Source organism: Cariama cristata, unplaced genomic scaffold (genome assembly GCF_000690535.1).
Source record: "Cariama cristata isolate BGI_N322 unplaced genomic scaffold, ASM69053v1 scaffold3614, whole genome shotgun sequence".
In the NCBI taxonomy this organism is placed as follows: Eukaryota; Metazoa; Chordata; class Aves; order Cariamiformes; family Cariamidae; genus Cariama; species Cariama cristata.
Genome location: NW_009612218.1, coordinates 76,009 through 95,530, shown reverse-complemented (window position 1 = coordinate 95,530; position 19,522 = coordinate 76,009). Strand labels below are relative to the sequence as shown.

The 19,522-nt window shown below is 41.2% G+C and overlaps 1 protein-coding gene across 1 annotated transcript in view; it reads left to right on the top strand.

Moving 5' to 3' along the window:
* LOC104160406 (protocadherin-15-like) overlaps nt 1–19,522 on the top strand; it is a gene marked incomplete at both ends in the record, with an annotated part of 110,959 nt that overhangs the window by 15,620 nt on the left and 75,817 nt on the right. Inside the window, 2 exons of the mRNA XM_009698519.1 lie at nt 5,101–5,211; nt 12,710–12,880. Coding sequence (XP_009696821.1) covers nt 5,101–5,211; nt 12,710–12,880 — 282 coding nt within the window. The remainder of the gene's footprint in view (nt 1–5,100; nt 5,212–12,709; nt 12,881–19,522) is intronic.

The window sequence follows — 19,522 nt, the reverse complement described above, 5'->3', positions numbered from 1 at the left end:
ATAGGTAGCTGTATCTATTGCACGTTTATACCTAATAGATTCACAACTAAGAAATAGTCATAGGCGTGGCTAAGTTACTCTCAAAAGAGACATTCTAACTTTTCTCAAGGAGTTGTTTAAAGATCACAGATTTTTAAAAAGCGGGGTTTATATTATTAAAATAAACTACTAGTGGTCCCTACCTATTATCTCTGCAAACACTTAGTTTTAGACAGAAAAAACTTAAAGTATTAAAAGAAATTCTCTTCAGGGTCAGATGCGTGAATTTCTCTGTTGTAACAAGGTTTTCACATGGGTGGCTTGTGTGGTGTCCATATGCATTTTCTCAGCAAATTTGAAGTAACTTTAGCAATCCTTTTTTGCAAACCAGGCCGTCTTTTGCAATGGGCTAAGAGCACGGTTAGTGTGGATCAGCTAGTGTGATAATTTGTTAAGCAGGCTAACTTGATTGTATATTCATCCCAAAGAATACACGGATGTTAAAGTGTGTGTGTGTGGGAAATATAGTATATAGACTTAGTAACTTCTCCTTGACATTCCCTACTTTTACTTAAGGGGAATTTGAGCAGGTAATGGTTTTGTGCGAAAACAGCAGTCTGATTTTCAGTTTAATTAGAAGTGTAGGCACACAAGTTCTGATTCAATTTGTATCAGTTAAGCTGTACACCTCACAAAGGCTTCAGTCCTATTTCCACTGAAGTCAACAAGAGCTTAAATATCTATTGAGTTACACTTGGTGCTTACGCTTTTCAGGAGGTAGAATTTTGTAGAATAGTGACAGTATCAAGGAATAATATTTACATACTATTTACATATAAATAACATGTAAATAATATTTACATGTAAATAACATAATATTTACTTACTGTATCTACATATTCTGAGGACAGAGATGGTTTCTTGAAAAACTTTGCAGCACTTCAAGCCACAGTCTTTTCTGGGAAGCACTGTTTTGCAAAGAGGCAATGTCTTTTTGGCAAAAGTGGAGTTGTGATGTTAGGTTTTTGGGAGATAAGGAATTTTCTGACTTTATATGTTGTGTATATTTGGAATGATTTCATTCTTTAAAAGTTTGCAGTCATGTCTTAGAGGTTAAATTGATTGCGCAGATTTGAGCAGTCTCTTGAGCTGTGACGCTTCAGTGAGACTACTTAAATGAGTAAAATTACTAGCGCATGATGTGTGCGATGGGTTCATCACGTTGCATTCTCAGCTGTTCTTTGTACTGATGGGTATGTATGACTGAAGAGTTTCTCTCCTAAACTTTATAAACAAAGGCAAGGGTTTTCTATGGAAATAGTGAGTACTAAAATGTTTTGCGAACATCATCTTTCAACTGTTTGCGTGACAGAAATGTTACAAATAAATGCTATTCTGCTACCACAAATATTTGAGAAGTAAACAGGAGGCAGGAAGGAGTGAAAGGAATGGACAAGCAGTTTCAAATTCAAATAATAATTAAAAAACCCAAAACCAACAGCCAACACCACCAAAAAAACCCACAAAACAAACCCCAAAACCCAAGCTTTGATTTTTTTCTCTCCACTCTTTTTTTTTTACCCTTAACTTATAGTACTGAACAAAACCAGCTCAAATAATTTCTTTCAATAAAAACTATGAAAAATGTTGGCACTGAGAAAATAGCTCTTCCAGAAATTACCTCTTCCAGATAATTTAGAAAATTGAAAATGTTTTTAAAAACATTAAACATTTTAGCCTACATTGAATTTTGTTAGTATACTGAAAACAAAAAAATCCAACCTCCTTAAAATATTATTTCTGTTAAAATATGTTGCACCACAGTGGAATACAAGAGCTGCTTTGTACTTAATTTACTATTAAATCACAGCATTGTATTGCTCAGAGGCATCCTGTGAAATCACTCGAAGCATCTCCCACAACCACATTAGCCTCAAGTTCAGCAGAGAGGTTCATCTGAATGCTAATGGAAGGACATTATAGCATGCCCAAGTGGTTTGGTCTGGTGTTTTGCCACAGGAAGAGTTTAAGAACATTTCCTAAAACTTTTCATTTCCTCTCTTAGCAAAACTTATTTGTTCTTGTTCTCCCTGTGACTCTGAAGAACAGTGAGGGATTTTCCTGGCTGGAACAACTTCTTGGGAGTAGTTAGTTGCTTTATTGCATCTTTGCCTTGCTACTTTTGTATTCCAGATTAAATAAGTCTGATTCTTTCATCTGTAGATAGCGTTTATGTGCATAACACCGCTTTAGCTAGTGATGCGTTCTGTGCGTGTGCTTGACGGAAATGACTTCTCATCTTCGTAAGCTGCTTCATCTCAGCTGTCAATTTGCCAGGAAGTTACTGTGTAATATCTGCTACAAGTGGATTTTCTTCCTTAACCTGGGAAACAATTGTACCAGGCTCAAAAATGATGTGTACAGCTTAGCGTGAAATATCTCTACTTTTCTGCTTCAGGGATCCCCTTATGGTGTGTGATGAAGATGCCCATAGTGGTGTTTGACACCAATGACACAGTGTCTTGCCTGAGAAAAAGCAGACTGATTATAGCTCATAAGTTTCATTGGAGACTAATTTAGGCATTTGAAAAAAAAAAACAAAACAAAACTGTAAAAACAAGAGATGTAATCCTAGAAATTCAATTTACCTTAATTATTTTGTTGTTTAATTGGGAAGATACATAAAAGCCAAGTATAAAAATGAACGCAAAACATACTTGACACAGGGCTGGGCTCTAGCTGTCGTGTAAAGGAAAGCTGTAAAACTTTTCTTAGCCGTTAAAAGGTATGGATGAAGTCCATTAACTTGCCAGAAAGATTCTGTCTCCCAAGGCAGAGTGAACTGTTAGATCTATTTATACCTGAAGGTTATTAAGACAAATGCATCCTCAAAACAAGTTCTAGACTCCCTCCATACTAGCTAATTTTACTGAGATTCATTGAGTGTTTGGTGAGGATTCAAAATTAAACATTTCGAGTTTATCTGGAGTTAGGGAATATGCATCATGCTTTTGCTGTACTGATTTTTCACATACCAACTCTCTGGGGAGTAAATTGATTTGTTATCCTGGTGACTTTCCCCATTTTAAATTTGCTGGCCCATATTCAAAACTATGGGCCAACAAATGTTCTAAGTTATGAAGACTGCTGTACAGAAGCATTTTGTTGTCTCTGTTTTGAAGTGAGAGGAGAACCGGTTTTGTTCTCCGAGTAAGCAGTTGACGAAGCAATGTCTTGATGTTCCTGACTTCCAGCATGACCTGGCTCGTTTTGCTGTGGGATGGAAATGCAACTGAGACGTGATGGTGTTGTGCGCGTCTTTTAGTTGCCTTGGAGCTTCATTACAGTTTGAGTTGCAGCAGAAATAAATGGAGTTTGCAGGGGGATCACAGAGTTGATCTGATATGATACCTTCAGGAGCTGCGGCACAAACTTAGGTCTGGAAGTTAAGCTTTAAATCACCACTGAATGATTCCATTTCTGTGCTGTGTTGGAGCAAGAGGGGACTCCAGATATAGGCAGTTTGGGAAGAGGTCAAAGTTTTTTGCTGAAATTGTGCTGATCCTTCCTAACAGTTTGGATTGTAGAGTTCCACTTAAGTTCAAGATCTACTAAGGAAAAGGCTGTTATTTTGAGAGTGCCATGGCTGATCCTCAGCTGCCAAGTCTTTTCCAACTGGTTCTGACCTTTTAAACCAGAGACACATGGGATAAAGCAGTTGGGAGAATCTTCCTCGTGAGTTACAAGTGGCACATATATGTCGGGTTGCGCACGCACGTGGTATCATCTTGTACAGCAAAGATACTACCTTTTGTTCACGTAGTTCACAACCTGCTTGCTTTGTGCAAATACCATTAAAAGAAAGAAAGAGGGGGAGAAAAGCAGTCAACTGTACTTGGTTCTTCCTTCTTCCAACACTAAGAATCTGTTCTAGTTTCCTGCTTTGCCTCAGTATAAATATTTTTTCCAGTGGGAACTATTGTATTATTTTATCCAAAAAGATGAGTGCCAAACACAGACGTAGGCAAAGTGTCTCCAGTTATTTAGCAGAGTCTGTACTTTCCAATCCTGTTTTCCTCCACACACAAATATCTGCAACATGGTGAATTTAACAATCATTGTAATTTATTTGCTGAAAAACAAACTTTAGTTTTTGCAGATGTTTCAACTTTTAGAGGAAAAAGACCCTGTTATCTGAGCAAAGAATAGTACTCTGTATCTCTGCAGTGTTTTCTGTGGAGAGATTTTGGAATATTGTCTTGCTTAACATACTTAAATGTTAACTATATTCTATGTTGGTAGACTGAAGCAAGGAAAGATGTTTTTGGCGTGATGAATTTGATAATAGAACTGGAACTGGATCGCACATCAGAAACCTGTGTCTGTGCCTGTAATTGTCCTCCCAATGGGTCGTTAGCCCAAGTGAATCCTTTAAAGGTGTGTGTACCCCAGCAGTACCCTCCTGCCACGTGGTATCGCAGCTTTGTAGTCTGAATTTGTTTAAGCAAATATGCAGGACAAATTGAATTCACCTGATTTACCCCAAAATCTGAATTTACTAGTGTATAAACATGGGCATAACTACCACTATGAACTGGCACCTAAGTGTGTAGGGTTGATGTTCTCCATGTGTTTACTGCTTCATTGCCCTCATGAAAGCCAGAATAAAGAGAAAATAAGTACAATGATGTGGATTTCTTAATCTCTAAGACTTGATACTTTCTATAATAGTGAGAAAAAATAGACAAAAGCAAGCCAAACTGTAGAAACCAAAGACCTGAACTCTCATCTGAAAAACAGGGAAAGCTTTTTTGAACACACCACTGCAAATTCAGCGTGGCATATCTGCAAGAAGCAGGATAGTTAGACTTCAGTTTGTGGTTGGAAGTAACAATGTATATGCAAAGAATCGGAGAATTCTGTTACGTACAGATTATTTATTGTGGTGTTCTTATGGAGTAAATTGGGTGGGGAGAAAACATAGAAAACTTTAAAATCTCAGCTCTGGAAAACGTGCAATTTTGGCATGCCATCCAATCGATCGTCTTGTCGTGGTCTATCTGACACGTGTTTTAACATTGAAGCGTGTTCAATTTTATTGTACTGTTTTAACTTTTGCAGACTTCCAACAGGACCTTTGATATTCCTCTCACTTTGTCTGGAGCAGTAGTTCTACGGGAGAGACTAAATTATGAAGAAAAGACTCGTTATTTTGTCATTGTTCAAGCAAATGTAAGTAGAGCTCTCTTAATGGTCATTTATGCCACTGATTTAGGTGGGGTTTTAGTTTGCTGATTTAGATTTTTCCAAGGAAAGGAAAAGTCTTGCTGAAATACCAGATCTGATAATACTCCTCTCCTGAAGATCTTATTTAAGATTTATCTAGGTTGTTGAAAGCTTAGACATATTATTACTGGTTAAAAAAGCCTGCTCAGTGTGTGTAACGAGACAACCTTTTTGGCACAAAGAACAAGTTGCAAATTTGAAGTACAACCCATGCAGAAAAGTGCATTCTAGTGTCACTAAGTGTTCATTTTCTAACAAATCTAGCGATGCTAATTTGATCTCAAATGAGTTTAATGGATGCAATTTAGTTGTATCCTTCAGGTTTGAAATGTATTTTTCTATAAAGAGGTGATTTTTCTTTCAAGTCACATTGCAAGCATATGTAGAGGTTTTTACAGAGTAGCTGGCAGTGGATAATGCATACTGAGAAGAAAAGTGATGTTTAAACTATGGCTAATATATCTGTCATCAGAGAAGTTTTTTTGGTGCCCTTGAGGGCTGTGAAAGCTTTTTTTTCCCTTTTTGTCCTTCTGATAATAGCTGAAATGAAAACTTTTCCTCTGTTGTTTACCTCTGTTGTGATACCGCTTCATTTATGGGGCAAATGAGAGTGCTCTGAAGCAACTTTAGATAGGTTGCTCTTAAATTCACGCTTTTGTATTACTGTGTCATCGTTCTGATACAAACTTGTAGGTACATTTTACAATCCACTTTCCTATGCATTTTGTGGCATATTTAGCATTCCCCAAACAGAAGATAGGCTCCGGGGATGTCTCGATGCTTTTTTGTGTTCAGAAATATCTGAAGATGCTTCGTGGCTGTTAGAAGTTGTTTTACTTAGGTAATGTAACTTGCTGATCTCTTGAACCAGGTATACAGGAAGGCTCAGAACTGATTTGCCTTGTTGTTCTATCAATAACTCATTCCGCAGATCAGCACTGCATATTCACAGCTCTTTTCCTTTGATGTCAGAGCTGGGAGTTTCATGAGCCACTGGCCTCCTAGAAAACTAACCGGAGTAGTTGAGCAGGTCATGTTTTTGAAGAGAAAGGCATGGCAGGTGACAGGGTGAACACGTCGTGTGAGGAGGGAAACCTATCAAGCTGCAGGAGAAACTGGTGAAGAAGCAGCTGGGGATGCATGGTGGCAATACTACAAAGCAATCTCCTGTTAATTGGTTCGTTCCTTTCAATGTACATCCTTACGCAGTAAATTGTCACCTTTGTGGTACTCGGTTGGGGACTAGAGCTGTGCTGATAGCTTCTGTATCACGTTTATACGTAATGGGGCACCTTGCATGATTGAAATGTCTTGTGAGGCCGTGTGTTATTTTTCAAACATACCCAAAAAGGATCTGAGCTTGCTAAAGTTTTGAGTGCTCCCAGATGAGAAACTAGATCTCAAAGAAAGGCTCTAGTTAAGCCCTATAGCCCTGGTTTGGCCAAAACAGGACTTTTTTTTCTCTTTTCAGGAGTTTTTCTTGCAGTTAAGTTTCTTCTAAGTAACTGCACTTTCTTAAAGTGCAGCTACATGTTTTTCATCCAGTGTCTGCTTTTCATGCTTGATAATGGTCGATGTTTATAGTTGCTACTGAAGTATTGGTGGGATTGGTATGCAGAAAGGCCCATGTTTATACTTATCCCCATGAGAACCAAGGCCACTGCTGGCCTTCTTTTGTTAAGCAAGTAAAAAAGTCGTCAAAGGATGGCACCTGCAGAAGAGTGCAGACGGGACAGGTGACCAAAAACTGCCCAACGAGGTATTCCATCCCATCCACGTCATCCTCAGTATAAAGCTAAGGGATCACGAGTGTCTCGCTCTCTTCTCTCATGGCCGGCATCCCTGTGGGACCCTGCTCGCTCTCCTGCCTCCGACCCCCATCCGTGCATCCCTGAATCCGGTTCCTGTCGGCTGCTCAGTCCGGTCCGGGACATCCGGGTGCCCGCCCTGCTGCGGTAGCGGCCCATCCTCTGGGGGCTGCGGCCTGCGATCCCCTGACTGTCATCGGGAAACTCAGTATTGGTCTTGTATACTTTTCCACTTATTTCCACTGTTAGTAGTATTAGTATTAATATCATTATACTATTTCCCATTTTTATTGTATTATTAAAGTAGTCTTAATTTCCAACCCGTAAGCATCTCTCCCTTTTCCCCATCCTTTCCCCTCCTGGGGGGAGGGAGGGCATTGGCAGAGAGCGTCTACTGCTCATTTTAAGAGCCGGCCCAAGCTTAAATGCTGATGCCCAGCTTTTTTCAGAGTTTCCCTTATGCATCCTTTTTTTTTTTTTCCTTTTACAAAATATTGCAGGCTGTGTTTGATTCTATTGTATGTACTATGCAGTCATACTTCTATTCCACTGAATACGTTAGCAGTGATTGTTTATTGTGCTTGCATCCTGAAGATACTACATGAAATTAATTACTCTGTATCTGCGTTGATCCAGGATTACTCAAAGGCACATGTTGGGGGAATGCGAAAAAGTTTAGTTGACGATGAAGGCTGCTCCTTGTAGCTGGTATTGTTTTTCATCACTAACCGTGAAGGAAGCTGAAATCAGAAATTCCCATATTTAGGAACTGTAGATGTAAAGCAGTTCCAGGAATGGAGTGGACTGCAAAATTAAGGAAAAAATATGTATCCAATCTGCTTTAGAGCAACGACCTATTCCTCTTACACAGATGATGATATTAAAGAGCATAAATACATTTTAAAAAAAAAAAGAAATTGCTTTTTTCTGTCAGTGTTATCCTAGGATAGGAGGGCAAGACTTAGCTAATGGCCCGTGTTTCCTCTGTAAGATTTTATTTTTGTTAAAGAAAAGCTATCAAAACAGTTCCTCTGTGAAAATAGAAACCTTTTTGACTGTTTTTTAAAAAAATATTGGATAGTCATGCTGTTTCTTCACTAGGATAACAAAAGAAGAAACAAAAGGTGAACTGTGGCTAGTGTGTACATTGTTCAGTGTGTAAAAATAATCTGGGTGGTTCCCATAATTTGGGAAAGTGTAGCTTTATTGTGTAGCATCTGGAAAGAAAAAAAAAAAGACAATCAAGAAACTGCAAGGTATCTTGTGTAGCCAAGGATTTTTAGGGGAACAAAAAAAGCCAAACCATGATGCATCGAAAAGAACCTGTCATGCAGCATGGAGACTTTTTTGGGATGCAGCATTGTAGCTGCTTTATTGTGGACAGAGTGTTCTTCAGGCTTTTAAAACGTCAGCAGCATAACTCATTCTCTAGACAAATCAGCTTTCCACATGGAATACAGTTTGGAGGACTTGTATCAATCTCATTACTGTCCTCTGGCTCATTTTTTTTTTTTTTGAGGGCGGGGTGCTAAATCTTTCTGAAATTGTGACATGCAGAGGTGGACTGAGCATTGCAGTCCAGGGCCTCTCCACTGCCAATTAGAAAAGAAGTAGTTACTGCTAATACTTTCCACTTCTGTAAGTGAAAGTCCTTTTACTTACGGATGGGATTTGATAGAGGTACACAAGGCAGCGTAAGAGTGTGTTTCTGTCCTGGTGTCGACTGGAGAGCTAAGGAGTGATCAGCAGGACTTGCTCACCCTTTAACAGCCTCATATGGCCAGTGTGAAAGTCTCATGGAGAATAGAAACTAGCAGTAGGTCATCGTGGCCTGAATGAAGTCATGCTACTGCCGAGCGCTGCCGTAGCGGACATGCTAGAACTTCAGCACCAACTGGAGTCAAAGGCAGCGAAGCGGTACGCCACAATTGATATCACTAATGCATTTTTCTTAATCCCTCTGACGGTGGAGTGAGGCTGTAGTTTGCTTTCACTTGGAGGGGCGTCCAGCAGGCTTGGAATTGACTGTCCCAGGGGTGGAAACACAGCTCTACCATTTGCCACGGACTGATCCAGACTGCAGTGGAAGAGGGTGAAACTCTGGAACACCTGCAGTACATTGATGATATCATTGTGTGGGGCAATACAGCAGAAGAGGTTTTTGAGAAAGGGAGGAAAATAGACCAAATCCTTCTGAAAGCTGGTTTTGCCACAAAGCAAAGTACGCTCAAGGGAACTGCACAGGAGATCTGTTTTTTAGGAATAAAATGGCAAGATGGACATCGTCGGATCCCAATGGAGGTGATCGACAAAATAACAGCTATGTCTCTACCAACTAGCAAAAAGGAAACACAAGCTGTCTTAGGTGTTGTGGGTTTTTGGAGGACGCATATTCCCAGTTACAGGCTGATTGTAAACCTTCTCTGTCAAGTGACCCGCAAGAGGAATGATTTTAAATGGGGCCTTGAACAACGGCAAGCCTTTGAACAAACCGAACAGCACATAGTTCATGCGGTAGCCCTTGGGCCAGTACAGGCAGGGCAAGATATAAAAAATGTGCTCTACACCGCAGCTGGGGACCATGGCCCTACCTGGAGCCTCTGATGGAAAGCACCAGGGCAGGCCTCACGATCGACCCCTCAGGTTTTGGTATCGGGGATACAGAGGCTCTGAGGCCCACTGTATATACTCCAACTGGAAAGAGAATACTGGTGACTAATGATGAAGGGGTTTGAGCTGCTTTGGAAGTGAGTGGTACTGAGGCACAGCTCCTCCTGGGACCCCATCTGCCGGTGCTGGGCTGGATGCTCAAGGGGAGGGTCCCCTCTATGCATCATGCAACTGATGCTACATGGAGTCAGTGGGTTGCACTGATCACACAATGAGCTTGAATAGGAAACCCCAGTCACCGAGGAATCTTGAAAGTGATCGCAGGCTGGCCAGAAGGCCTAAATTTTGGAATGTCACCAGAGGAGGAGATGACGCATGCTAAAGAGGCCCCACTGTATAAGAAACTACCAGACGATGAGAAGCAATATGCCCTGTTCACTGATGGGTCCTGTCATATTATAGGAAAGTATTGAAGGTGGAAGGTGGCTGTATGGAGCCCTATATGGCAAGTAGCAGAAACTGTGGAAGGAGAAGGTGAATTGAGCCAATTTGCAGAAGGGAAGGCCATGCAGCTGGCTTTAGTGCTGAGCGAGAAAAGTGGCCAGTACTTTATACTGACTCGTGGATGGTGGCGAATGCCCAGTGGGGGTGGTGGCAGCAGCGATGGAAGCGGAGCAACTGGCAGCACGGGAACAAACCCAGCCGGGATGCCGTGTTGTGGCAAGATGTTGCTGCCCGGCTAGAGAATTTGGTTGTAAAAGTACGTTACGTAAATGCTTATGTACCCAAGAGTCGGGCCACCGAGGAACATCAAAACAACCAACAGGTGGATCAGGCTGCTAAGACTGAAGTGGCTCAGGTGGATCTGGATTGGCAACATAAGCAATTTATAGCTTGGTGGGCCCATGACACCTCAGGCCAGCAAGGAAGAGATGCAGCATACAGATGGGCTCGTGATCGAGTGGTGGACTTTGACCATGGACACGGGCACAGGTTATCCATGAATTCAAAACCTGTACTGCAATGAAGCAAGCCAGGTGATTAAAGTCTCTGTGGCATGGAGGATGATAGCTGAAATATAAATATGGAGAGGCTTGGCAAATTGACTATATCCCACTCCCACAAACCCGCCAAGGCAAGTGCCATGTGTTTACAGTAGCAGAAGCAACCACCGGACAGCTGGAAACGTATCCCATGTCCCCACGCCACTGCCCGGAACATGATCCTGGACCTTGAAAAGCAAGTCTTGTGGTGGCATGGCACTCCAGAAAGAATTGAGTCAGGCAATGGGACTCGTTTCTGAAACCACCTCATAGACACCTGGGCCAAAGAGTGTGACATTGAGAGGGTATATCAAATCCCCTGTCGTGCACCAGCCTCTGGGAAAACAGAACGATACAATGGACTGTTAAAGACTACACTGAGAGCAACGGGTGCTTGGACCTTCAAAGATTGGGATACGCATTTAGCAAAAACCAGCTGGTTAGTTACACTAGAGGATCTGCTAGTCGGGCTGGCCCTGGCCAATCAAAGCTTTTACGTACCGTAGGTGGGGATAAAGTTCCTGTAGTGCACATAAAGAACGTGCTGGGGAAAAGAGTCTGGGTTACTCCTGCCTCGGACAAAGGCAAACCCATCCATGGGATTGCTTTTGCTCAAGCACCTGGGTGCACTTGGTGGGTAATATGCAGGAATGGGGAAGTCCGATGTGTGCCTCAAGTGGATTTGATTTTAGGTGAGAATAGCCAATGATTTGAATTGTATGATGTTAATTGCTGTATAATACCGTATGTCATCACTACTATGGTTGCTATATGCTATATCAACAGTATTACAGTAAGAATTATCCAGATACATGAAGAATGAGTTTGATGAAACCAAGCAAAGTGCAGTGATGGTAGAACTGGACGAGCGCAGTGGTGATGGAACCAGAACTGGCTTCAGCATGCAACAATCCAGCACCGCACACCATCTCTCTTGCCTTGAAGGACTGTTATAACAGATGAAGCCCAAAGGCATGGACTAAGTGAACACAATGGACATTTTAGAGAGATGGCCCGTAGACTGAGGGAATGATGTCTGTGTGTTGCATATATCAAAAGACAGGAAAGGTGGTGGTGTTTAATTCAGATGTATTGGAAAGTGTGCGACCTGGGCATGACGTAGATGGTATGGAATGAGGGGTGGATGTTGTCCTGGTTTTGGTTGGGTTAGAGTTGATTTTCTTCTTAGTAGCCGGTACAGTGCTGTGTTTTGGATTTAGGATGAGAATAAGGTTGGTAACACCCTGATGTTTTAGTTACTGTGTGCTTACATAGCATCAAGGCCTTTTCTGCTTCTCCCCCCACCCCACCAGCTGGGAGGAGACACAGCCAGGACAGCTGACCCAAGGGATATTCCAGGCCATATGATGTCATGCTGAACAATAAGACTGGGGGGAGTTGGCCGGGAGGGACTGACTGGGCATCGGTCAGCGGGTGGTGAGCAATTGCGTTGTGCATCACTTGTTTTGTATATTCTTTTGTCATTATTATTTTCCTTTCCTTTTCTGTCCTATTAATCTGTCTTTATCTCAACCCATGAGTTTTACCTTTTTTTCTGATTCTCTCCCCCATCCCACTGGGGGGAAGTGAGTGAACGGCTGTGTGGTGTTTAGCTGCCTGCTGGGTTAAACCACAGCAATTTCGGATTATAAGTAAGGCACGAGGGACTTTTTATCTTATACAAATATGCTGCATTTTCATAGATTTAACGAGACATGTATCTTCGTTTCATACATTTCCTGAAAATTAATTTCTCTAAACTGTATTATTTATAAGTAATATATGTCTCCTGATATTTCTTAATTCAAGAGGTAAACTTTTACCTCTTAATTGTATTTCTGAGCTTTTGAGGCTGAAGTTTCTGTAATTGGCTATTTCCTAGAACCTGGATATGGTGCTTACATGTTTTGCCCTTAACTTTAAACTTTTTTGCAGATTCTGAATTCAGAAAGTCTCACCAAATGTAACTTGTTTGCTTCACAGGACCGAGCCCAAAATCTTAATGAGCGAAGGACAAGTACAACCACCCTGACAGTAGACGTGCTCGATGGGGACGATTTGGGACCAATGTTTCTTCCTTGTGTCTTGGTGAATAATACTCGTGACTGTAGACCTCTCACCTACCAAGCAAGCTTACCAGAACTGACTGATCCTGTAAGTCCTCCTGATTTTTTTGCAAGTTTTATATGGTTGTTTTGCAAGCAACTGTTCTCTTTTTCTGTGGACACAATTGAGAACTGTAACTGGAAAAGTCACATATGCTTTGTGCCACATTTTATGAGCTAAATAGAAGAAAACCAAGGTAAGATCTGCATAGGAGTAGATGGTGCAATTCTAGCTTTGACACAATGGCAAACTGCTCATTCGCTACAAGGGCTGAGTCTCACTGAAATGTGGTAAATTGTGGATTTGCTTTTCCTGATCTATTCATGTTACACTCTCAAAATATCCTGAAGAAGCACTTTTGAGAAGGTACTTCACATGTTATATTCCATTCAGGATTGTTATAGACCTTAGGAGAAAGATGTCTGGAAGAGGAAGCATTAGTTACTGCTCCCTGAAAAGATGATCTGTTGCTATTACTGGGTTTCGATCAAGAGGCACCGAAGAGCAGTGTGTGTTTATCCCATGTAGATGCTTGTACTAAGTATGTCGGTTAATACATCAGTTAGGGTAGGGATAAAGGTCAGTATAAGGCTCGTTTCACAGCGGAATGTACACAGTGAATCACAAAAGGAGGAGGCGAGAGCTTTATCTTTTCTTGATGCAAGATAGTGCCAATTCCCCTTCCTTACAGGAGAGCTGCCACTTGGTATAATGGAGATACGCATCTCTGTCATGGGTGGAACAGAAGTATGAATTTCTTAATTGATACTGATACAGGATTTGATTCATATATTGAAGAACACAAAAAGGAAGAACAAATTGAATCACTAGGTGTTACTCTGCCCGATTAACATTGACATTAAGATAACTTTCAGTATTGACATTAAGATCCTGACTTCCATTGTTCGTTGCAGGACGCACTCTCTGTCCTGCTTCCTCTGACCAGGAGCCGGGGGAGGTTCAGGCTGTAAGTGTGGAGGTTTCTGCAATTCTCTGCCTTCCTTGTCTTGCTGTCCTGTGCCTCGTAGTCTTTTCCCATCCCACGTATTATGGTGTCCTGCTTTGTCTGGCCTTGGGCATCCTGCTGCAAATACGCTTGAACTGGGTCACCAAGCACTGCCGCCACCCTGCTTGGTTGATTCAGACGATGCTCTTGGCGAGTTTCAAAATGTCTCTCAGTTGTTTTATCCATTTTAGGACCAGCTGAAATTGTGTCTAATATACAGCAGTTCATCAGTTGCCTCTGTGGAGGTTGACAATACAGGTGGTGGTTTAATAACTAGTGCAACCTGAAAGAGGTGAGACAGGGCTTATTGTAATCAAGATTAGCATGGTTAGTGTGCCTTCTGGATAAGGGAGGGCTAGAACAAATTTCAGGGAGGTGGTATAAGTCCTTCTGGACGCCTTGGCAAACTTCTGGGAGAAGACTGGGTCTTACAGGGCCCGTGCACCTTCTAAGCAGATGATTTCTCTCTACTAGAGAATCTCTTCCTAACAACTGCGACCTCATTTGTAAGTTGTAGCAAGACTGGAGCCTTGATATTCACCTTGTAACAGAAGCAAATCAGTTGCGAAAGGGAAAGGGATAGATGTTCCAGATTTAACCTTGTTAAAGATTTACACATCTCTCTCTCTTCCTCTCCTCTCCCCCAACCCGCCTTGGTATCTGGTAACCCTTTGTGACTGTGTTGTCTGGTTTGGACTTGGTGAATAAATGCTTTTACTTTAAATTTTACATTAATTTGATTTGGGCTTAGTGTGATTTTAAGGAAACTGGGCAACCGAAAGTTACTCTTCTGCTGAGTATGTGGCCTCATCGGGGTTACTATGGCACCCGAACTGTGCAGGATGACAAAGTATCACCCCATTTTATCTGTACAGATCTGATAGAGTTCCCAGTACAGAGGCAGATGAGTCAGAAATTATTAATAACCAGTGTTTGGTCATTACCTTGTTTTTTATCTGGTTATCTTAAGCTATGATGCACATCATACAATTTTCCTGGTGCAGCTGTCATAGATGAAAGGAATCCAGCTCTGTCTTCGTTCCTGCCCTTGGTCAGGCAGATATGCTGTGCTGGAAGACAAAGTAGTGTCTGCCAAGGAGGATGTCTAGGCTAGGAAAAAATCTGACTAGTGATTTAAGGTGCTGAGTTGCAAAATGTACTCATTTGACTTCAGAAGCTACAATCTGTTCAGGTGTCAGCTTTTTTTGTTTGCTTTCTGGCCTTTTCATGTCAGACTGCACCTTGAGAAACGTGATCAATGAAATGAGAAGCTGGTTCAGTTGATAAACTACCAGCTATTTGCTGTTTATCTATTTGTAGCACTGTAGCGTTTTTGATAAAAGTAGGGTGGAAGAAAGATGTTTGAACTCAAAGTTTACCTTGGTACCTCAAATATTTACGTGACTTCTAGGTGATAATTCCTTTAGAACATACAGATGGTACCTAAAAAGTTTCAGCTAGTTAAACGCATGTATTGCGTTTGTCCTGCAAACAGCAGTGTGATAAAGTGCAGAGAAGCCTGAGCTGTCTGGACTAGCCAGGGGCTGGCAGTGGACTCGGGCGATGCTCTGATCTGGCAAAGCAGCCTGGGCAGAGGACCTCGTTCAGAGATAGCTTGGAGATTTCTGCGTGACGTGAAACCGTTGCGTTGCACCACATAGACAAGAGCTAGCTGAGTCCGTAATGCTGTAAGACTAACTATGATGTCAGGTTATTTAGAAGCTGATAGTAAAACCAAGATAGTCCTCAGAACAATTTATCTGAAGTTACTTGCACCAGTTGTTAAGGGTTTTTTTTTTTTTTTAAAGATCAAAATTTACTGCTCTGTAGGTGCTGAACCTCCAATGTGTGTAGTAAAAAGAACAGAATGCTGTTTGCTGGGGTTTTTTTAGTGCTAACCACCTCATAGGCTAAAGGACTATTTTTTGTCTAACATAATTTTTTTTAATTTTTCACTGAACATGAGAAGGAATATTAATGAATCTGGAACAAAATTGAAGTATGAATTATTCAGAAGCAGTATCTTGAAAAAGAAATCCTACTTTACAGGGCAAGACGTCTACTCAGCTGACCCCTGAAGTAAAGCAATGTAACTGATAAGAATAATATTTTTGTTCAGTCTTGCACAATTATCTTTAGTTGGCATCTATCCATGAATTTACTGAGGTAAAAATCGTATTTCCTTTCCAAGCTTCTTTCCCTTAGATGCTCTAAAGCAGTTGGATGCACTGGCAGTGAAGAATCCATACAGTGTGTGCTTTGTTTATGGTCTTTGCTGGGCAGAAGTGGAAGAGGCCAGAGAAATTAATGGATCTCTTTGTTACTTGAGAAGCAATTAATTTTTTGGAAGAACAATATCAAGGTTTACGGTATGCATACTGAGAGTTGGTCTGACTCATGGCAGTATTAATAGTATTACTAAATCTGGGCAGAGTGCTGTATAATTATAGTTTATACACTTGTAAAAACCTGGTTTGCATTTTTGCCGTTTGGGCAGGCAGTGTAAAATCCCCCAAAGCTGCAGATCTTCCAAGCAGAGCCCAAGTTATCTGTATCTCTGGGGGTGCACGTAGAACAAGATGTTGTGGTAGTGCCCTCTCGGTCAGCCGGGTGCTACCTGTCACCGGCCAAGCTTTGCCGTAAGATGCAACGTTGTTCTTCGGTGGTTGCCTGGTTTTGTGAGGGTCACTTTTGCAGTGCCACCGATGAGCTACTGTAGTTAATTGCTACGAGGGCCTTATGAGGTCTAGGATCATAGCTAAGGTCCTATAAACATCAGTGTCTCTGATACTAAATGCTTGTGAGATGCTCTTGCGAGTTTGTAGAGGAGGCAGAAACTCATGGAACAAACTTTGGATGTTTTTATAGCGTAGTAGCTCCTCTGAATCTTTAATCCTGTGGTAGGTGAATGGTAAGTGTACTTGCCTTGCCACTGCTGAAGCCCAGCCAAAGCTAAATTAACAGCCTGTAATCCACAACTTAGAGTATGTGTTACTTCCCTGGGCAGTAATTTGCTTGTGAAGTGCTACCTGTTGAGTGCGATTCAGTGCCCCTGACAGGGATGCAGGAAGCTGCATTCCAAGTTCCCAGACCAGGAGGGAAAAGAAAGAAATCTATGAGTTTTGAGTCCTCTAATAATCATTGCAAAAATAATCTTCCAAAAAAAGACACCAAAGCCTACTACAAGACAGCATTCAGAGTCGTTGTTTGAAGTTCTGTCTCATAATACATGTGCAAATCCTTTGACTTTATTTCCTTTAGGGGAATGCAAAGTACAGCTTCAGTGGTGTCTTACAATAAGCTTGCATAAACCTTTGAAAATTCAAGTTCCATTTCTTGCCTTATAGTAAAAGGAAAAGTAGTGTCTTTGCTAGATCAAAGGATGCATGTATGAACCTCCCTTGTTTGCTAATTTGTCCACATAATTCTCTGTGTGTTTCCTAATTGTCACCATCCTATTTTCTCTCTGGGAATGAATTTACTGTTAGCTAAATGTCAGTTTCCAAGAAAACCCATGTTGTTTGTTGGTTGGGGTTTTTTTCGTTGTTGTTACATAGTTTTGTATTTGCCTTAGTGTTTCTGTGTCTGATCAAATCTGGTAAGTAATTTCTCCCCCCGCCCCCCCGTTGTTTCAGGAAGACTTCAACAAAGTAGTGTTTATTATCAGGATGTACAAGTCATCAAATGGAGTTAAAAAAATACAACCTCATGAATATCTCATAACGTTGGAAAGAGAATTTCTCCTCCCTCTTTCCCCTTCAGTCTCTTCCTATCATACTTTGTGAAAGTTTGGTCCATTTCTATGCTCAATTTTTTCCATCATCATGCAAAGAAGAAAAGCCAATTAGCAATAAAATATAGATTAGGTTTATTTAATCAGTTGCTGGACTAGTTTTGCAACAAACAGATTCATTATCAGGTTCTGTAGGGTAATTATCAGTCCACATGAACGCTAATGTGCTCCATGACACCTACGAGGCTTTCTTTGTACTAATTCAAGATTCAACACTTTAAATACCTAGCTACATTATGAGGCATTGCTTATTAATGCGCCACTGATGTATCGTTCCACATGGAAAGTATTTTTGTGCTAATTATCCTCAGTATCCTTAGGAGTTCTGTCAGCGGGGACCTTATAAAGTCTGTGGGCTCAGCTGCCCTGTTGAGCAGAGACTCAAGATGGGTTTGAGCAGAGGACTGCTTAGATGAAAGGCCAAAAAAAAGGGGGGGGACTGTCAAAAAAAAAAAAGGCATTGAAGAGCGGGGCATGCCCTTAGAAGCCCTCAAGCTTTTATTAGCAAGAAGGGCCTCTTTAGTGAGATTAGTTTGAGTTCAGGGGAAGAAAACTGAAGTTTTAAGAGGTGGTGGTGTAATCCTGCTGGATAGAAGCCTCGCTTGATCAGTCAGGGAGCAAGCTCTCCCCGAAGAGCACTGCGTGCGTCCTGTAACACAGTTTTGAAACTGTGGAAACTACAGACCTTGGATAGCAAGGTGAAATCAAGAGTTTTACTCTACTGGCACAGAAATCAAAAGTTACAATATTTTTTTTTTTATTGCAAAGTTTAGATCATTACATATTCTGTCTTTAAAACTGAACAGAGACTTTTCTGATCACTTCAAGTTTTTATTTTTTACAAGGAGAAAGGTTTTGAATACTTCATGCAAGGAGCGAAAAAGTTCACTGACTTTCATACATGGAAAGCATAATAGAACATCATAACAGTAAGAATTGTGACTATACGGTAAATGCATCAAATCCTCAATGTATCTTGACAGAAAGTCCATCTTACTTGGAATCCAGGATCACCTGAAGACTTCCCAGTTAACAGTGAAAAACGTGTTTTGCATCAGACTGATAGCTATGTAAAAAATGACAGGTGCTTTTTAAAACTTACATTTTACTTTGTCATTTTTTGCTGAAACTGTAAAGACAATCCACACTAGTTTCTCTCGAAGCCATTTCCCATTCCCCTGCACCATTCTAGCCCAGCATCACAGGGTGACATACTGTAGCGGCTGCAGTAAAATAACTTTCATGCCACCTACCCTGGTGTATAGCTGTTGAGCAGGTTTTTGCATTTATTGTTTTGGGAGTTGAGGACTCTACCCCTTTATGGTACTTTGTGAGCACCATCACCTATTTGCAGCAAGGAGACGGTGGGATGCGGAGGGAATGGGTTAGCCTCTGGGTGTGAGAAATGGAAATTCCGTAGGAGGGAACGGAGGTGACAGCGGTACAGGAAAGGCTAGTTTTGTTGCGGTGGAGAAAAAAAAAAAAAAAGGAGTTTGGCGAAGGACTGAAATAGTTTGATCAGCGAGTGGGGCTGGTGTTGGCAACACAGGACACTTTGTAAGTAACCAGGTTTAATCAGCTCTGTACAAATCGATTCTATGCTTATTATTGATAGCTAATGAACATCGCAGAGGATGTGCTCTTTTTTCAGTACCTCTAGGCTTGAAGGGTGACAGGTACTTAAAATTCTTTCTAATGTATTTTCGTTCTGGTTCCTTGCTATCTGTACAAATCCAAATTCCTTCCAAACAGAAAACCTCCTGGAAATTTTGTCATAGAGACACGGTAATATAAAACTTGTTGCAAAACAAGTAATGTCTGAAACTTCTGGAAGCAACATCTCCCTATCTTAGTTATAACGGCAGGGGTTAGTCACAGAATAAAAATCATC